Below are 19,171 nucleotides of genomic sequence, written 5' to 3' on the forward strand. Positions count from 1 at the left end.
AATTCAATGGAGAATCCTCTCGGAATTCTGAAAAGAATCCTATCGGGATACTGAGGAGCATCCTCTCGAGATTCTGTGGAGAATCCTCTCTGGATTCTGTGGAAAATCCTCTCTGGATTCTGTGGAAAATCCTCTCTGGATTCTGTGGAAAATCTTCTCTGGATTCTGGAGAACCCTCTCGGGATTCTGGGGAGAATCCTCTCGGGATTCTGTGGAGAATCCTCTCGGGATTCTGTGGAGAATCCTCTCGAGATTCTGTGGAGAATCCTCTCGGGATTCTGTGTAGAATCCTCTCAGGATTCTGTGGAGAATTCTCTCGGAATCTTCTCAGAATTCTGTGAAGAATCCTCTTAGGATCCAGTGGAAAATCCTCACAGGATTCTGTGAAGAATCATTTCAGGATTCTATGGAAATTCTTCGAAGACTTTTGTGGAGAATCCTCATAGGATCCTTTGCAGAATCCTCTCAGGATTTTATGAAAAATTCTCACAGGTTTTTGTGAACAATCTTTTCAGTACTCTGTGGAGAATACTCACAGGATTCTGTGGAGAATAAGGATTGTTATTATTCTGTGAGGAATCCTCTTAGGACTTTGTGAAGATTTCTCTCAGGATTGTGTGGAGAATCCTCTCGGGATTCTGTGGAAATCCTCTCGGGATTCTGAGGAATAAAGAATAAGGATTGTAAAGATTCTGTGGTGAATCCTCTAAGGATTTTGAGAAGGTTTTTCTCAGGATTCTATGGAGAAACCTCTCAGGATTCCGTGGAAAATCCTCTCGGGATTCTGTGGAGAATCCTCTCAGTATTCTGTGGAGAATCCTCTCAGTATTCTGTGGAAAATCCTCTCGAGTTTCTGTGAGGATTCCTTTCGGGATTTTGTGGAGAATCCTCTCGAGATTCTGTGGAGAATCCTCTCGGGATTCTGTGAAGAATCCTCTCGGGGTTCTGTGGAGAATCCTCTCGGGATTCTGTGAAGAATCCTCTCGAGGTTCTGTGGAGAATCCTCTCGGGTTTCTGAGAAGAATCCTCTCTAGATTCTGTGGAGAATCCTCTCGGGATTCTGTGGAGAATCCTCTCGGGATTCTGTGAAGAATCCTCTCGGGATTCTGTGGAGAATCCTCTCGGGGTTCTGTGGAGAATCCTCTCGGGATTCTGTAGAGAATCCTCTCGGGATTCTGTGGAGAATCCTCGCGGGATTCTGTGGAGAATCCTCGCGGGATTCTGTGGAGAATCCTCGCGGGATTCTGAGGAGAATCCTCGCGGAATTCTGAGGAGAATCCTCGCGGGATTCTGTGGAGAATCCTCGCGGGATTCTGTGGAGAATCCTCGCGGGATTCTGAGGAGAATCCTCGCGGAATTCTGAGGAGAATCCTCGCGGGATTCTGAGGAGAATCCTCGCGGGATTCTGAGGAGAATCCTCTCGGGATTCTGAGGAGAATCCTCTTGGGATTCTGTAGAGAATCCTCTCGGGATTCTGTGGAGAATCCTCGCGGGATTCTGTGGAGAATCCTCGCGGGATTCTGTGGAGAATCCTCGCGGGATTCTGTGGGGAATCCACGCGGGATTCTGAGGAGAATCCTCGCGGAATTCTGAGGAGAATCCTCGCGGGATTCTGAGGAGAATCCTCGCGGGATTCTGAGGAGAATCCTCGCGGGATTCTGAGGAGAATCCTCGCGGGATTCTGAGGAGAATCCTCGCGGGATTCTGTGGAGAATCCTCCCGGGATTCTGTGGAGAATCCTCCCGGGATTCTGTGGAGAATCCTCGCGGGATTCTGTGGAGAATCCTCGCGGGATTCTGTGGAGAATACTCGCGGGATTCTGTGGAGAATCCTCGCGGGATTCTGTGGAAAATCCTCGCGGGATTCTGAGGAGAATCCTCGCGGGATTCTGTGGAGAATCCTCGCGGGATTCTGTGGAGAATCCTCGCGGGATTCTGTGGAGAATCCTCGCGGGATTCTGAGGAGAATCCTCGCGGAATTCTGAGGAGAATCCTCGCGGGATTCTGAGGAGAATCCTCGCGGGATTCTGAGGAGAAACCTCGCGGAATTCTGAGGAGAATCCTCGCGGGATTCTGGGGAGAATCCTCGCGGGATTCTGTGGAGAATACTCTCGGGATTCTGTGAAGAATCCTGAGATTCTGTGGAGAATCCTGGGATACTGTGGAGAATGCTCGCAGGTTTCGGTGGAAAATCCTCTCGAGGAACAATCCTCTCAGGGTGCTGTGGAGATTCCTTGCAGGAATGTTAGGAGAACCCTTCCAGGATTCTGGTGAGAATCCTTGCAGGATTCTGGTGAGAATCCTTGCAGGATTCTGGTGAGAATCCTTGCAGGATTCTGGTTAGAATCCTTCCAGGATTCTGGTGAGAATCCTTCCAGGATTCTGGTGAGAATCCTTCCAGGATTCTGGTGAGAATCCTTCCAGGATTCTGGTGAGAAACCATCCAGGATTCTGGTGAGAATCCTTCCAGGATTCTAGTGAGAATCCTTCCAGGATTCTGGTGAGAATCCTTCCAGGATTCTGGTGAGAATCCTTCCAGGATTCTGGTGAGAATCCTTCCAGGATTCTGGTGAGAATCCTTCCAGGATTCTGGTGAGAATCCTTCCAGGATTCTGGTGAGAATCCTCGCGGGATTCTGTGGAGAATCCTCGCGGGATTCTGTAGAGAAACCTTGCAGGATTCTGGTGAGAATCCTTGCAGGATTCTGGTGAGAATCCTTGCAGGATTCTGGTGAGAATCCTTGCAGGATTCTGGTGAGAATCCTTGCAGGATTCTGGTGAGAATCCTTGCAGGATTCTGGTGAGAATCCTTGCAGGATTCTGGTGAGAATCCTTGCAGGATTCTGGTGAGAATCCTTGCAGGATTCTGGTGAGAATCCTTGCAGGATTCTGGTGAGAATCCTTGCAGGATTCTGGTGAGAATCCTTGCAGGATTCTGGTGAGAATCCTTGCAGGATTCTGGTGAGAATCCTTGCAGGATTCTGGTGAGAATCCTTGCAGGATTCTGGTGAGAATCCTTGCAGGATTCTGATGAGAATCCTTGCAGGATTCTGATGAGAATCCTTGCAGGATTCTGATGAGAATCCTTGCAGGATTCTGATGAGAATCCTTGCAGGATTCTGGTGAGAATCCTTGCAGGATTCTGGTGAGAATCCTTGCAGGATTCTGGTGAGAATCCTTGCAGGATTCTGGTGAGAATCCTTGCAGGATTCTGGTGAGAATCCTTGCAGGATTCTGGTGAGAATCCTTGCAGGATTCTGGTGAGAATCCTTGCAGGATTCTGGTGAGAATCCTTGCAGGATTCTGGTGAGAATCCTTGCAGGATTCTGGTGAGAATCCTTGCAGGATTCTGGTGAGAATCCTTGCAGGATTCTGGTGAGAATCCTTGCAGGATTCTGGTGAGAATCCTTGCAGGATTCTGGTGCGAAACCTTGCAGGATTCTGGTGAGAATCCTTGCAGGATTCTGGTGAGAATCCTTGCAGGATTCTGGTGAGAATCCTTGCAGGATTCTGGTGAGAATCCTTGCAGGATTCTGGTGAGAATCTTTGCAGGATTCTGGTGTGAATCCTTCCAGGATTCTGGTGAGAATCCTTCCAGGATTCTGGTGAGAATCCTTCCAGGATTCTGGTGAGAATCCTTCCAGGATTCTGGTGAGAATCCTTCCAGGATTCTGGTGAGAATCCTTCCAGGATTCTGGTGAGAATCCTTCCAGGATTCTGGTGAGAATCCTTCCAGGATTCTGGTGAGAATCCTTCCAGGATTCTGGTGAGAATCCTTCCAGGATTCTGGTGAGAATCCTTCCAGGATTCTGGTGAGAATCCTTCCAGGATTCTGGTGAGAATCCTTCCAGGATTCTGGTGAGAATCCTTCCAGGATTCTGGTGAGAATCCTTCCAGGATTCTGGTGAGAATCCTTCCAGGATTCTGGTGAGAATCCTTCCAGGATTCTGGTGAGAATCCTTCCAGGATTCTGGTGAGAATCCTTCCAGGATTCTGGTGAGAATCCTTCCAGGATTCTGGTGAGAATCCTTCCAGGATTCTGGTGAGAATCCTTCCAGGATTCTGGTGAGAATCCTTCCAGGATTCTGGTGAGAATCCTTCCAGGATTCTGGTGAGAATCCTTCCAGGATTCTGGTGAGAATCCTTCCAGGATTCTGGTGAGAATCCTTCCAGGATTCTGGTGAGAATCCTTCCAGGATTCTGGTGAGAATCCTTCCAGGATTCTGGTGAGAATCCTTCCAGGATTCTGGTGAGAATCCTTCCAGGATTCTGGTGAGAATCCTTCCAGGATTCTGGTGAGAATCCTTCCAGGATTCTGGTGAGAATCCTTCCAGGATTCTGGTGAGAATCCATCCAGGATTCTGGTGAGAATCCTTCCAGGATTCTGGTGAGAATCCATCCAGGATTCTGGTGAGAATCCTTCCAGGATTCTGGTGAGAATCCTTCCAGGATTCTGGTGAGAATCCTTCCAGGATTCTGGTGAGAATCCTTCCAGGATTCTGGTGAGAATCCTTCCAGGATTCTGGTGAGAATCCTTCCAGGATTCTGGTGAGAATCCTTCCAGGATTCTGGTGAGAATCCTTCCAGGATTCTGGTGAGAATCCTTCCAGGATTCTGGTGAGAATCCTTCCAGGATTCTGGTGAGAATCCTTCCAGGATTCTGGTGAGAATCCTTCCAGGATTCTGGTGAGAATCCTTCCAGGATTCTGGTGAGAATCCTTCCAGGATTCTGGTGAGAATCCTTCCAGGATTCTGGTGAGAATCCATCCAGGATTCTGGTGAGAATCCTTCCAGGATTCTGGTGAGAATCCTTCCAGGATTCTGGTGAGAATCCTTCCAGGATTCTGGTGAGAATCCTTCCAGGATTCTGGTGAGAATCCTTCCAGGATTCTGGTGAGAATCCTTCCAGGATTCTGGTGAGAATCCTTCCAGGATTCTGGTGAGAATCCTTCCAGGATTCTGGTGAGAATCCTTCCAGGATTCTGGTGAGAATCCTTCCAGGATTCTGGTGAGAATCCTTCCAGGATTCGGGTGAGAATCCTTATAGGAATTTGGTGAAATTCACCAGTTTCTTCAGAGGAACCTGTGAGAATTTTTCATGAAACTTTGCGGATTATTAACAGAATTTTTTGTGGATTTACTTGGAAATGGGAACTACAAAATGCTTTAAGAATATTTCAACTATCTCAATCAATGTGCTTTCCTGAGTCCCCGCTTGAATCAATTACCATCCATCAGGCCTTAAATGGCACACACTGTAGCGTTCGCCATCGTACAATTTCAATTTACATTTGTTGGTTAGTTTACGTCAACCAGAAAACCGCTTAACCCGCCACAGGAAACCGAAGTGTCATTCTCATAAAACATGTGTCCCATATTTGGGAGAGACCGTCTGACGGAAATGACATGCCAAGTGCATATCCAGCCACCCACCAACAGTGGATCAGTTCCATTAGCTTCCCCTGTATCCTCCTTCATCATCCACCCTCTCTCAATCGTCGTTCACTTCAGCTTTTTAGACCGAAACTGTTTGAACGGGAGCTTTATGAAATTTTGACTCTCCCTCGATGCCCTGGAGCGATCCACAGCGAGCACATCAGAGACCGGTGAGGAAGCTGACGGGTGCCAGGAGCAGCGCAGAATAGTGATGGAAACTGAAATAGATAATCGCTTTTTATCTACCGATGTGGCCCCTAGAGGGGATTTTCCGAATTCCACAACGACACCACCATCGACCAGGATTCGACAACGGTCGTCCAAGTTGGACCAACTTCACGACTGACTGCACTCACAATACAGTCCGAAATAGAGATTTATGGACACGTATTTACTTTTATTGTTGGGAAATTCTATTTTGCTGTTGCTGTCCCGAGCTCCCGAGTTGTGCTGCCGAATTGCGACAACGTGCGAAATCGTGTCGTGGGAGAGGGGTGGCAGGACCAGGAAATGGCCACCCGACTACTATAACAATTCGATGATTTATGGGGGAGGAATGCGTGGGGTCCTCCTCTCAAGGGGATAAAATAGAGCAGCCCGGGACATTTTGCGGTCCAGGAGATTTGAGGATGACCACCCGACCCGACAACCCAGATGGATTACCCTTCTAGATTCAATTGTGGTTGGAAAGTGCTTGATTGCTATTGTATAGGGAATAAAACGACGAGAGACAGAGAGAAAGACGGTGCAAATTGTGCAATTGTTTGGGCAAATTTCGACCGAGTTCTTCGGCGTTGAATGGGATTTATGGTGTGGAACGAAATGCAGCTTCGTGGAAACAGCACTTACCTGTTGGTGGAATAAAGGCAAAGATGATCTTCCAGAACAGGGTGAGGAAATGCATGATGTAGTCGGAACAACTTGGGGACGGTTCCTCCTCGCCTTCGTTCTCGCCATCGTCGTCTCCTGGAAGCGAATTAAAGAAGATATGTAGTTGGGCAAGGTTTAATTTTGCAATAATATCGTGACAATATAACGAGTGAAGAACCCCAGCATAATACCAGGACAATACTTAAACAGTAATTAAGAACGATCTAGTCGGATTCAATAAGAAAGCCCATCGGGACTTCCAACAGGATTCTGTGGAGAATCTTCTCTGGATTCTGTGGAGAATCTTCCCCGGATTCTGTGGAGAATATTCTCCTGATTCTGTGAAAAGTGCTCTCAGGATATAGTAAAGAATCCTCTCCAGAATTCGTAGAGAATCCTCTCCAGATTTCGTGGAGAATGCTGTCCGGATTCTTTGGAAAAATCTTTCCGGATTCTGTGGAGAATCCCGTCAGGATTCTGTGGAGAATCCCGTCCGGATTCTGTGGAGAATCCCGTCAGGATTCTGTGGAGAATCCCGTCAGGATTGTGTGGAGAATTCCGTCAGGATTCTGTATAGAATCCCGTCAGGATTCTGCGGAGAATCCCGTCAGGATTCTGCGGAGAATCCCGTCAGGATTCTGCGGAGAATCCCGTCAGGATTCTGTGGAGAATCCCGTCAGGATTCTGTGGAGAATCCCGTCAGGATTCTGTGGAGAATCCCGTTGGGATTCTGTGGGGAATCCCGTTGGGATTCTGTGGAGAATCCCGTTGGGATTCTGTGGAGAATCCCGTTGGGATTCTGTGGAGAATCCCGTTGGGATTCTGTGGAGAATCCCGTTGGGATTCTGTGGAGAATCCCGTTGGGATTCTGTGGAGAATCCCGTTAGGATTCTGTGGAGAATCCCGTTAGGATTCTGTGGAGAATCCCGTTGGGATTCTGTGGAGAATCCCGTTGGGATTCTGTGGAGAATCCCGTTGGGATTCTGTGGAGAATCCCGATGAGATTCTGTGGAGAATCCCGTTGGGATTCTGTGGAGAATCCCGTTGGGATTCTGTGGAGAATCCCGTTGGGATTCTGTGGAGAATCCCGTTGGGATTCTGTGGAGAATCCCGTTGGGATTCTGTGGAGAATCCCGTTGGGATTCTGTGGAGAATCCCGTTGGGATTCTGTGGAGAATCCCGTTGGGATTCTGTGGAGAATCCCGTTGGGATTCTGTGGAGAATCCCGTTGGGATTCTGTGGAGAATCCCGTTGGGATTCTGTGGAGAATCCCGTTGGGATTCTGTGGAGAATCCCGTTGGGATTCTGTGGAGAATCCCGTTGGGATTCTGTGGAGAATCCCGTTGGGATTCTGTGGAGAATCCCGTTGGGATTCTGTGGAGAATCCCGTTGGGATTCTGTGGAGAATCCCGTTGGGATTCTGTGGAGAATCCCGTTGGGATTCTGTGGAGAATCCCGTTGGGATTCTGTGGAGAATCCCGTTGGGATTCTGTGGAGAATCCCGTTGGGATTCTGTGGAGAATCCCGTTGGGATTCTGTGGAGAATCCCGTTGGGATTCTGTGGAGAATCCCGTTGGGATTCTGTGGAGAATCCCGTTGGGATTCTGTGGAGAATCCCGTTGGGATTCTGTGGAGAATCCCGTTGGGATTCTGTGGAGAATCCCGTTGGGATTCTGTGGAGAATCCCGTTGGGATTCTGTGGAGAATCCCGTTGGGATTCTGTGGAGAATCCCGTTGGGATTCTGTGGAGAATCCCGTTGGGATTCTGTGGAGAATCCCGTTGGGATTCTGTGGAGAATCCCGTTGGGATTCTGTGGAGAATCCCGTTGGGATTCTGTGGAGAATCCCGTTGGGATTCTGTGGAGAATCCCGTTGGGATTCTGTGGAGAATCCCGTCAGGATTCTGTGGAGAATCCCGTCAGGATTCTGTGGAGAATCCCGTCAGGATTCTGTGGAGAATCCCGTCAGGATTCTGTGGAGAATCCCGTCAGGATTCTGTGGAGAATCCCGTCAGGATTCTGTGGAGAATCCCGTCAGGATTCTGTGGAGAATCCCGTTGGGATTCTGTGGAGAATCCCGTCAGGATTCTGTGGAGAATCCCGTCAGGATTCTGTGGAGAATCCCGTCAGGATTCTGTGGAGAATCCCGTCAGGATTCTGTGGAGAATCCCGTCAGGATTCTGTGGAGAATCCCGTCAGGATTCTGTGGAGAATCCCGTCAGGATTCTGTGGAGAATCCCGTCAGGATTCTGTGGAGAATCCCGTCAGGATTCTGTGGAGAATCCCGTCAGGATTCTGTGGAGAATCCCGTCAGGATTCTGTGGAGAATCCCGTCAGGATTCTGTGGAGAATCCCGTCAGGATTCTGTGGAGAATCCCGTCAGGATTCTGTGGAGAATCCCGTCAGGATTCTGTGGAGAATCCCGTCAGGATTCTGTGGAGAATCCCGTCAGGATTCTGTGGAGAATCCCGTCAGGATTCTGTGGAGAATCCCGTCAGGATTCTGTGGAGAATCCCGTCAGGATTCTGTGGAGAATCCCGTCAGGATTCTGTGGAGAATCCCGTCAGGATTCTGTGGAGAATCCCGTCAGGATTCTGTGGAGAATCCCGTCAGGATTCTGTGGAGAATCCCGTCAGGATTCTGTGGAGAATCCCGTCAGGATTCTGTGGAGAATCCCGTCAGGATTCTGTGGAGAATCCCGTCAGGATTCTGTGGAGAATCCCGTCAGGATTCTGTGGAGAATCCCGTCAGGATTATGTGGAGAATCCCGTCAGGATTATGTGGAGAATCCCGTCAGGATTCTGTGGAGAATCCCGTCAGGATTCTGTGGAGAATCCCGTCAGGATTCTGTGGAGAATCCCGTCAGGATTCTGTGGAGAATCCCGTCAGGATTCTGTGGAGAATCCCGTCAGGATTCTGTGGAGAATCCCGTCAGGATTCTGTGGAGAATCCCGTCAGGATTCTGTGGAGAATCCCGTCAGGATTCTGTGGAGAATCCCGTCAGGATTCTGTGGAGAATCCCGTCAGGATTCTGTGGAGAATCCCATCAGGATTCTGTGGAGAATCCCGTCAGGATTCTGTGGAGAGTCCCGTCAGGATTCTGTGGAGAATCCCATCAGGATTCTGTGGAGAATCCCGTCAGGATTCTGTGGAGAATCCCGTCAGGATTCTGTGGAGAATCCCGTCAGGATTCTGTGGAGAGTCCCGTCAGGATTCTGTGGAGAATCCCGTCAGGATTCTGTGGAGAATCCCGTCAGGATTCTGTGGAGAATCCCGTCAGGATTCTGTGGAGAATCCCGTCAGGATTCTGTGGAGAATCCCGTCAGGATTCTGTGGAGAATCCCGTCAGGATTCTGTGGAGAATCCCGTCAGGATTCTGTGGAGAATCCCGTCAGGATTCTGTGGAGAATCCCGTCAGGATTCTGTGGAGAATCCCGTCAGGATTCTGTGGAGAATCCCGTCAGGATTCTGTGGAGAATCCCGTCAGGATTCTGTGGAGAATCCCGTCAGGATTCTGTGGAGAATCCCGTCAGGATTCTGTGGAGAATCCCGTCAGGATTCTGTGGAGAATCCCGTCAGGATTCTGTGGAGAATCCCGTCAGGATTCTGTGGAGAATCCCGTCAGGATTCTGGGGAGAATCCCGTTCAGATTCTGTGGTAAATCCCGTCAGGATTCTGTGGAGAATTCCGTTGGGGTTCTGTGGAGAAACCTGTTAGGATTTCGTGGAGAATCCCGTCAGGATACTGAGGAGAATCCCGTTGTGATTCTGTGAAGGATCTCGTCAGGATTCTGAGGAGAATCCCTACAGAATTCTGTTCGCTCCGAATTCTGTGGAGAGTTCGCTTCGGATTCTTTGGAAAACCCGCATCGAAAACTCTGTAGAATCCTTAATTGATTATTTAGAGAATCCGTACCGAATCCTGTGGAAAATCCGTACAGCATTCTGTGGAGAACCCGTTCCAAATTCTATGGAGAATCTGTTCTGGATTTGTAGAGTATTTTTTCTGAATTCTGTGGAGAATCCTTTCTGGATTCTGGGAAGAATCCTCTCTGAATTCTGTGACGAATCCATTTCAGAATCTGTGCAGAATTCTCTTCGGATTCTGTGGATAGTCCTTTCTGAGAATTTTTCTCGGATTCTGTAGCGAATGCTCCTGGACTTTGGAGAGATTCATTTCTGGACTCTGTTAAGAATCGGTGAATTTTTCCACAATTTCTTTGGATCATGATTCGAGTGTTCTGTAAAAGATTCTGTAGAGACTACTCAACGTACTCTATGGAGAGTGATTCCCAGATTATGTGGAGAACCCTCTCCGGATTCTGAGAAGAATCCTGCCCCGATTTTGTTGAAAATTCTTTTGTAAGAACAGATATAGATGACTTTATGATGGTATTGAGTAACACTACAAGAGAACTTACCGGCACTGACGGTGATCGCTTCGATGAACTGCTCCTTCCAGGACGAAGTTCCGATCAGGATGGAAGCATTTGCTCGTTGGACTAGCTTATCTACAGTGTTCTGTAACGAGAGAGAGAGAAAGATTCAGTGTTTAGTTTCGAAATTTGGACGACAGTGTTCTACAAGATTACAAAAACTCTGAAAGTTTCAGTTACGTTGACCTCGATTATTCCAAACGCGCCCAGATATAGCAGTCTCCAAAAACAAAGCCCGCGGATAATGACTTACGTATCGATGATGGGACTTATCAATCGCCAGCCACCCAGCACAGAATCGCGCGATAACAATAATGGAGAGCTAGAGCTAAGGCCTGCGCGCGTATCTACGACGCTGACGTCCGATAAGCCGTCGTCGCGTCGTCGCTACCAGCAGCGCAGCGTAGATTCGCGAGACTCTTTCGTCAACGCGCCCGGGGTCAGTGTATCGCAGATGATTTCGGGTGCGGCGTCTATTCTTTTAGTGCTCCTAACGGTATTTACGATTTTGGGGCTTTATCTACGTGGTGTTCTACAAAGCAGGCGGGTTTACTGGGTTCGTCGGAGGATTCCGTTCGTGGCTTGGCCACATCTGCTCTTTGGCAATGTCCAAGGGCTTTGGAGGGACGAGCACTCGGCGACGCTCGGGCAGCGGCTGTACAGGGACTTGAAGGCCCGGCGATTGGCAGCGGGAGGGTTCAACCTGCTGGCGTCGCCTTCGATTCTGGTGGCCGACGCGGACTTGGCTGAGGAGCTGTTGGTGAAGGATGCTGGACGGTTTCCTGATAGGGGGCTGCATGTGGACGCGCATGTGGATTCACTCAGCGAGACGTTGTTTACATTGAGAGGAGACAGATGGAGCGATAGACGAGACCGATTGGCGCCGGTGTTCAGCGAGGAAACGATAAGACGAGTGTTCGGAACGGTTGCCAGTGTTGCCGATGAGTTACGGGTGGAAATCCGGAAGAATCTTGGCAGCAGGGAAGAGGATGTGCACGAGTGGGCATCGCGGTATGTAACTCATGTAATGGGTACAAGTGTGTTTGGGATTCGGTGTCGGACGATACAAGTGCCTAATACAGAGTTTCGAGTTAACGGAAGGTTGGCAGCTGAATTCAGTTGGATGACACTGCTGAAGCACTGGATTGGAGTTACAATGCCTGGATTCGCTAGGAAATTTGGTCTTCGGATCACGGAACCAACGGTTGAGAACTTCTACGCAGGACTGTGTCGTGCAACTGTGTTGCATCGAGAGAGCTACGGTTTCAAGAAAAACGACCTTCTACAGCTGTTTATAAAACTTCGCGAAGAAGGACAGCTCACGATGGAAGATGTGACCACCGAGTGCTACAGCTTCGTCAAATACGGCATGGAGACCTGCACCTCGGTTTTGACCTTCTGCTTGTACGAGCTGTCCAAAAACGTTGTCATTCAGAAACGTTTACGAGACGAGATCACCCACTCATTGGAGGACACCGATGGTCAGCTAACGTACGAAGTCATCATGTCAATGACCTATCTGGATCAGGTCGTGAACGGTAAGTATTGATTAGCATATCCAATCCAGGTCATCCAAAACCTCCCTAAATCAACTTTCTCTTGTTCGCAGAAACCATGCGCAAGTACCCCCCGATGGACTTCCTGTACCGTCGTTCAACCCAATCCCGGGACAACGTACCCAAGGGGACGCTCTTCGTCATCCCGGTGTACGCCTTCCACCACGATCCGGACCACTTCCCGGAGCCGGACAAATTCAACCCCGAGCGGTTCAGCGAGAAGCAAACGCGAACGAGACACCCCTACAGTTACCTCCCATTCGGAGCCGGTCCTCGTGGATGCGCGGGAGCTCGGTTTGGACTGCTGGTGGTCAAAATTGGGCTAGTGACGTTGCTACGCAATTTTCGGTTCGTTTGGCCCGGAGATCCCCACCACCAAGGGGAGGTGCAATTCAGGCCGAATGCGCTGGTGCTCAGCCCGGTGGAGGGCAGTGTGCGATTGCGGGTTGAAAGAATTTGAAATCAACGGGGGGAAAACACAAAGAAATTTGATATAATGGGTCACTCGGCTTAGGCGATAAGATTGGATGCGTTATCGATATTGGGAATAAAATGCGGTGATACGGCAGGGTAATGTGTGTTTATTTTGGTCGTGAATGTACTGGACGAGATATGACAAGGTCAGTTTTGGTAGAGTGCAAGTCATTGTGGAGATTAGCATTTGCGTCAGAAATACAAAAGAATAAACTTGAATTGGTGACCCCTCGCAGAATGATTAAGAATAAATCGCTGGAGCAAATGACGTCCATCATTTAGAAAGGAGTCCTAGAAAGTGACACTCCATGTATATTCCTTGTATACTGGACTATTTCAGATTCCAATAAACATTCCTAAGTATAAATCAACGAATCCTATCGAATCTACATACATAACTTGTGTGCTTCAATGGTTGAATATAAGTGATGTTTGCAAAGCGTCATGAAGATATTTGCTGACAAGTGGTGAGTTCAATGTTTGTTTAAGAATCTCTAAGAGCTCCATTGAGTATAGGTCATCGAATCAACATCCAGCATTAAAACTATGCTGCAGTGTTGCCACAAAAGTTCAGCCTATTGGACGCAGTGGCTTAATTTCCCCAACAGGGGAAGAAAAAAAATGCTGCAGTGTTAAACGATAGGCTGTCAGCTTGAGCCTCACGCTTGAGCCGCAGTTATGTTGGCTACGAAAACATTGAATTGGTGGGATAGGGATGCTAATTCCTTGGCGTAATCAGTCTGGAACGTTTTAAATCTCTTCTGCATCATCATGAAATCGCCTGAAATGTTTATGAAAGGCTTTAAAGCATCTCTGAAATCTCCCTGAAGCTCACTCTAGAACAGTGATCCAAAAGGGATTTTCAGGAACTGTAGGACACCTTAACCCCCTCAAATCTCTCTGTTACATCCCTGAGATCATCCGAAACCCCCAAAAAGCCCTGCATAGCGCGTCTAGAACCCGTCAAAAATTCTCTGAAGTTGACTGACATGCTTTCGAATTCCCCCTAAAACCACCGCGGACCACGTATAACGCATCTGAAATCCCCCATAAACGCCCATGAAGCTCCCCTGTATAGCTTCTGTCCCCCTTCCTGAAACGCTCTTGAAACCCCACATGACCCCCTTTCAATTTCCAGGCCACTCGTCCTTCTTAAACTTCTTTGCTACCTTGAAGTTCAATAAGGTAAAAATTCTATATGGACTCTCTTACCTAAATGGAGGTGTGTAGTTGTTCAATAACCAGCGCTGTTTTTTTTCTAAACCATGGGGAAAAATCTGCTCAACAGACACCCTAACAGGAAGGTTAGGATAGTGTGGGGTTAAGGCCGTCTTCTACAACACTAGTAAAAGCCAGGACTACTCTCTCCTCGACCCACAAAAACACATTCCTATGGGCGCCAAACCATTCGTCTCTCCGGAACCACCAAGAAGGTATCGCTTCAGAGAGGGGCTAGTGCACATCGCACCCTCAAGGTTAGCTGCGTAGCCTAGCAGCAACGAACATCGATGACTCGCTCTGGAAAGTCCATCACGGTAACATGCTGGCGCTTAGCCAGTTTCCCGAGTGGTCCTCGCCACTCCCTTTGTCCTCGGAAGGCGGGCAGGGTCAACCCCGCCCGCGCCCAACTGCTTTGCAGACATCAAGAACTGATGCCCACGTGCAACCCGATCTGACCTGCTGAAGGCAAGGGTATCACTACCCTTCAGGCCCTATCAGCTGCACCAAAAGGTTGCTGACAGCAGGGTCTCCACCTGCCCCGACCCTTGCCGGGGACCCCTTCCCAACCGCGGGCTCGAATCCAACCCAGTAGACCGACGCCACGACAGCACCGCTACCGGGACTTCCTCTCCGCGGCCACTTAATCGCTGTAAGGGTCGATCTCGACCGCAGGGCACCGGTATGACCTACGAAGCCTACTCCGAACCCTTGGACCACCTCTTGTACTGCATCTGGACTAGCCATTTTCCGAATCCACGCGCCACCTCCTCTGTAGCTCCCAGACGATATGGGTGATAGCCGTTGAAACGGCGTTCCAGCCAAACTCATCCCTACACATCCTCTGGACCAAGTTGTCCGGGTTTGTGTCCTCCCCGCATGTGGCAAGCATGCGGTCACGCATTGTACGAATACGCGGGCACACGAACAAAACGTGTTCCGCCGTTTCCTCTAAACCATTGCACACTGGGCATTCGGGAGAAGCCGCATGCCCGAAACGATGTAGATACTGTCGGAAGCAACCATGACCTGAAAGGACTTGTGTTAGGTAGAATGTAACTTCCCCATGGCGCCTATTAATCCAACTATCTAGACTCGGTATCAACCTATGGATCCACCTTCCTTTGGTGGAACTGTCCCACGCGCGCTGCCATTTGACCATAGAGGCCACCCTGGCAGTCCTGCGTATGCCTCTTGTGCCGCGCATTTCGAAGCACTCCATGTCCTCACTGATAAGGATGCCGATAGGCACCATATCAGTAATGACGCAGAGAGCGTCGTGTGACACGGTACGGTACGCACTCGCAACCCTCAGGCACATAAGCCTGTAAGTACTTTCCAGCTTCCGTCGGTAGCATTTAGTGCTTAGCGCAGTGCCCCACGCCGGGTCGCCATACCTAAGTATGGACGTTGCAACACTAGCCACTAGCCACTAGCTTGCGCTTACTGGCGTACACAGCAGAGCTATTGGACATCATCCGGGACAGTGCCGCAATAGCTGTGGAGGCTCTTTTACAGGCGTAATCGTCGTGGCTACCGAAGGTAAGCTTATCGTCGATCATCACGCCCAAGTGTTTGACGGAGCGCTTTGACAGGATATTGCACTCTCCTACACTGATCTCCGTCTGCTGCTCCGACTTCCGGTTGTTAACAACCGTCACATCTGTCTTGTGGTGAGCCAGCTCCGCATCCACGCCTCCACAACCTTGATCGAGTGGTCGGTAGTCAACTTAACCTCCTCGATCGTTTCACCGTAGACCTCGAGCGTAATGTCGTCGGCAAACCCAACAATCTCCACTCCCACTGGGTACTCTAACCTCAACACCTCGTCGTACATGACATTCCATAACACCGGACCCAGGATGGAACCTTGCGGGGCTCCTGAGGTTATGTGAAAGCACTTCCGACCCACCTTCGTGACGTAGACTAGTACACGATTCTGAAAGAAACTTCCGAGAATCTTGTACAGGTACTCCGGTATCCCCAGACGCAAGAGCGCATCGGCAATAGCAGACCAGCTGGCGCTATTAAACGCATTCCTTACATCCAGAGTCACTACCGCGCAAAAGCGAATTCCCCTCCTCTTAGGCTCGAGTGCTTTCTCGGCGGTTTTTATAAGCCATACAGGTTGCTCGAAAGACCCTTTTCGCCCTCGGTGAACCTCAACATTCTAATGAGGATGATCTTTTCGAGCATCTTCCCCGCCGTGTCAATCAAGCATATTGGTCTATATGCCGACGGGTCTCCGAGTGGTTTCCCCGCCTTTGGCAAAAGTACCAGGCTCTGCCTCTTCCAAGCTTCTCGGAAAACTCCCTCGTCCAGGCATTTCTGCATAGCAGACCTGAACATCTCGGGAGCCTCTGCAATAGCTACTTTTAAGGCCAGGTTGGAAACTCCGTCCGGTCCTGGGGCCTTACCTACGCTAAGGGACTTAGCTATCCCCGCAAGTTCCACATCGGTGACCCTCTCCTCATCGTCAGCCCCAGTCCCCGGCTGTCCTCCGAAAGGAGGCCAAGGACTTGAATCATGACGCGGAAAAAGTTCTCCAATGATCCCCTCCAACATCTCTGGAGATTGCTCTGTAGGAGCCATCACACCTCTCGTCTTGGCCATAGCGATTCTGTAGGCGTCACCCCACGGGTTCGTATTGGCACTCTGACAGAGACCCTCAAAGCAGGCCTTTTTGCTTGCTCTTATCTCGGTCTTAAGCGCAGCTTTTGCAGCGTCGAACACCACCCGCTGTTCGTTTCGCTCTTCCTCTGATCGTGCTCGCTGCATCCGCCGCATAGCCCGTAGGCAGGCGTGCCGCAGGTCCGTAATCGCGTCGGTCCACCAGTAAGCCGGTGGCCTCCCATTTCTAGGGTGGATTCGCCTAGGTATGGTCGCATCACACTCATGCGAGAGCACCGCTACCAGCTCGTCGCCGTTTGAACCAAGTAAGTTTCGCTCACGGCGGAACGCCTCCCTAAATACCCCTTCGTCGGAGTATGATGTCTTCCACCTGCGAGGGCTTGGCATTGGCCTAGCCGCCTCTTTTTCTACTAGTTGTCTGCTGTTGTTGTAGTCGATACTGTAGCGAGCCACCAGGTGATCGCTGTGAGTGTAGCTGTCGTCTACTCTCCAGTTCGAACTACTTGTAAGGCCAGGAGTACAAAAGGTCACGTCAATAATTGACTCCGCACCGTTTCGACTTAAGGTACTCTTGGTACCGACATTAGCCAAGTCGACATCTTATACGGCCAGTGTCTCTAGCAGGATCTGACCCCGCTGGTTCGTGACGCGGCTTCCCCATTCCACGGCACAGGCTTTAAAGTCATCCGCTATTACCACCGGCCTTCGCCCTGTACGGTCGTTATGCGGTGCAGCATTTGCGTGAACTGCTCGATCGGCCATCACGGAGGCGCATAACAGCTACAGAAGAAGACCCCGTTTACTTTGGCGACCACGAAGCCCTCATAGGTAGTAGACATCAACTCCTGCATGGGGTATTTACCCGTCGTCCATATCGCCGCCATTTTCCTGGTCTCATCCGAGACACAGTTGCCGTTGCCGGCGGGTACTCGGTATGGGTCCGCTATGATGGCGATATCCGTCTCCTACTCAGAAACCGCCTGACAAAGCAGGTGCTGAGCCGCGTCACAGTGGTTCAGGTTCAACTGCGTGACCCTCACTGTGATTTGTTCACTGCGGCTTTCTTGAAGGCCGGGCACCTTGGACCACCCGTCGGATGCCTGTTGTTCGCGGATTTCCCGGTACCTTTAGCGCCGCATCGCCTACACAGTTTGCGCCTGTCAGGGCCTTTGCAGTCCCACGGGTTGTGTCCTGGTTTCAGACTCCTAAAACAAACCTCTGGTGGCTCGTGGAATATCAGAGGACATACGCATTAGCCCACTTTTATCTTCCCTGCTTTAACGGACTTTTTGACGTTCGCCACAGGTAGCTGAACCAAAGCTATCTGCGTCCCTGCTGGCCCTTTCGGTAGCCTGATGGCTGCGGCGGCCACCTGCACATCGCACTGTTGCCGCAGTGCCGTGACGAGCTCCCCCACTTCGATGACCTCGTCTAGGTCTTTGACCTTCAGAGACGCCTAATGCGTGAGAGCCCTCACCTCTACACCCTCACCAAGGACCTATTCTGCCAGCCTCTTGTAGGCGGAGCCCTTGTGTTCCTTCTCGCGCTTCAACTCCAGGATCATCTCGCCCGTACGAGTACGTCTAATACTGCGTACGTCAGCTCCAAGACCCTCAAGCTTGGCGTCGCTTCGCATCGCCTTTAAGGCTGTGACCATAGTGGGTAAGGTGAGATGCGATCGGATGCGATAAGTTATGAGATGAGAAGAGGGAAGTTTGATAGACCATAGTGCATGAGGTTTTCAATGAGGGTGCGCATGTTGTTTTCACATCCTTTTTCGCCTATTTCGTGCGCATCAACGACTCGCGTGATTTGATCGATGAAGTCGTTTGTATGTTGAAGCGCTTCTTTGGATGTGGGTAGTGAAATGATCGTTTCATCTGTAAGAGCGGAAAGATAAAATGCACCTGCTTTTTGTTTTGCGCGGGCCGTTTTTTTTTTCTATAACTTAGTCAATTTTGATCCTGTTGCAATAGCAAAAACCGACCAGTTCAAAAAACAAATCTGGTGTAACTGTACAAGATTGAGATTATTGAATTAATTATTTGATAAAAGAATGTATAAAATGTAATTATATCCGCGTGAGGGATGTCTTTATGTATACACATATTTTTACTTTCCGGACTGAACTATCTGAGTGTTGATTTCAATTTAAATCAATATGAGACTGTTATACTGATTTTCGGCATTAAAACATTACTTTATTGTGCTGATCTCGGCAAAAAGAAACAAAAATTCGGCAAGTATGTATTATTTAAGAGTATAGATTTTTTTTATTATAAAATTTTCGGCGACATCTACGAGAAAAGATGTCTCTAATGTCTACTACCTGGAAAAACCTGGAAAACCGGGAATCCTCAGGGGATTTTATTTAACAGGGAAAAACCTGGAATACTCAGGGAATTTCTTGAGTACTCAGGGAAATTTTACTCCGAAAAAAAAATCATTGGGTCGTATGAACCTGGTAGTAAAAATCCATATAGAAATTTCGCTACAAGGATTTTTTTTCCAGAAATTCTGTCAGAATTTCTTTCTGGAACTTCTTTAACAATAT

At 49.3% G+C, this 19,171-nt stretch overlaps 2 protein-coding genes across 2 annotated transcripts in view; one reads left to right on the forward strand and one right to left on the reverse strand.

Annotated features, from left to right (window-relative positions):
- Positions 1 to 10,827, reverse strand: part of LOC115269314 (sodium/calcium exchanger 1-like) — a 75,900-nt gene extending 65,073 nt beyond the window's left edge. The window contains exons 1-2 of the mRNA XM_062847097.1: positions 10,724 to 10,827; positions 6,284 to 6,400 (exon numbers count right to left, since the gene is read on the reverse strand). Of these exons, the coding sequence (XP_062703081.1) occupies positions 6,284 to 6,338 (55 nt within the window). The 5' untranslated portion in view covers positions 6,339 to 6,400; positions 10,724 to 10,827. The remainder of the gene's footprint in view (positions 1 to 6,283; positions 6,401 to 10,723) is intronic.
- Positions 10,828 to 11,178: 351 nt separating this feature from the next.
- LOC115269311 (probable cytochrome P450 6a13) lies at positions 11,179 to 13,016 on the forward strand. The gene is made up of 2 exons (XM_029877916.2): positions 11,179 to 12,276; positions 12,348 to 13,016. Exons 1-2 carry the CDS (start codon positions 11,193 to 11,195, stop codon positions 12,752 to 12,754), a joined length of 1,491 nt encoding a protein of 496 aa, XP_029733776.2. The 5' UTR covers positions 11,179 to 11,192; the 3' UTR covers positions 12,755 to 13,016.
- The last annotated feature ends 6,155 nt before the right edge of the window (positions 13,017 to 19,171 follow it).

The sequence above is a fragment of the Aedes albopictus genome, chromosome 1 (genome assembly GCF_035046485.1).
Source record: "Aedes albopictus strain Foshan chromosome 1, AalbF5, whole genome shotgun sequence".
NCBI classification, from domain to species: Eukaryota; Metazoa; Arthropoda; class Insecta; order Diptera; family Culicidae; genus Aedes; species Aedes albopictus.

What these genes read in the sequence shown, in the direction of transcription:
- LOC115269311 (XM_029877916.2), top strand. Translation starts at nt 11,193, where the DNA reads ATGATTTCGGGTGCGGCGTCTATTCTTTTAGTGCTCCTAACGGTATTT. An exon ending in TCTGGATCAGGTCGTGAACG is followed by an intron (nt 12,277 to 12,347) that starts GTAAGTATTGAT and finishes TCTTGTTCGCAG; the next exon opens with AAACCATGCGCAAGTACCCC.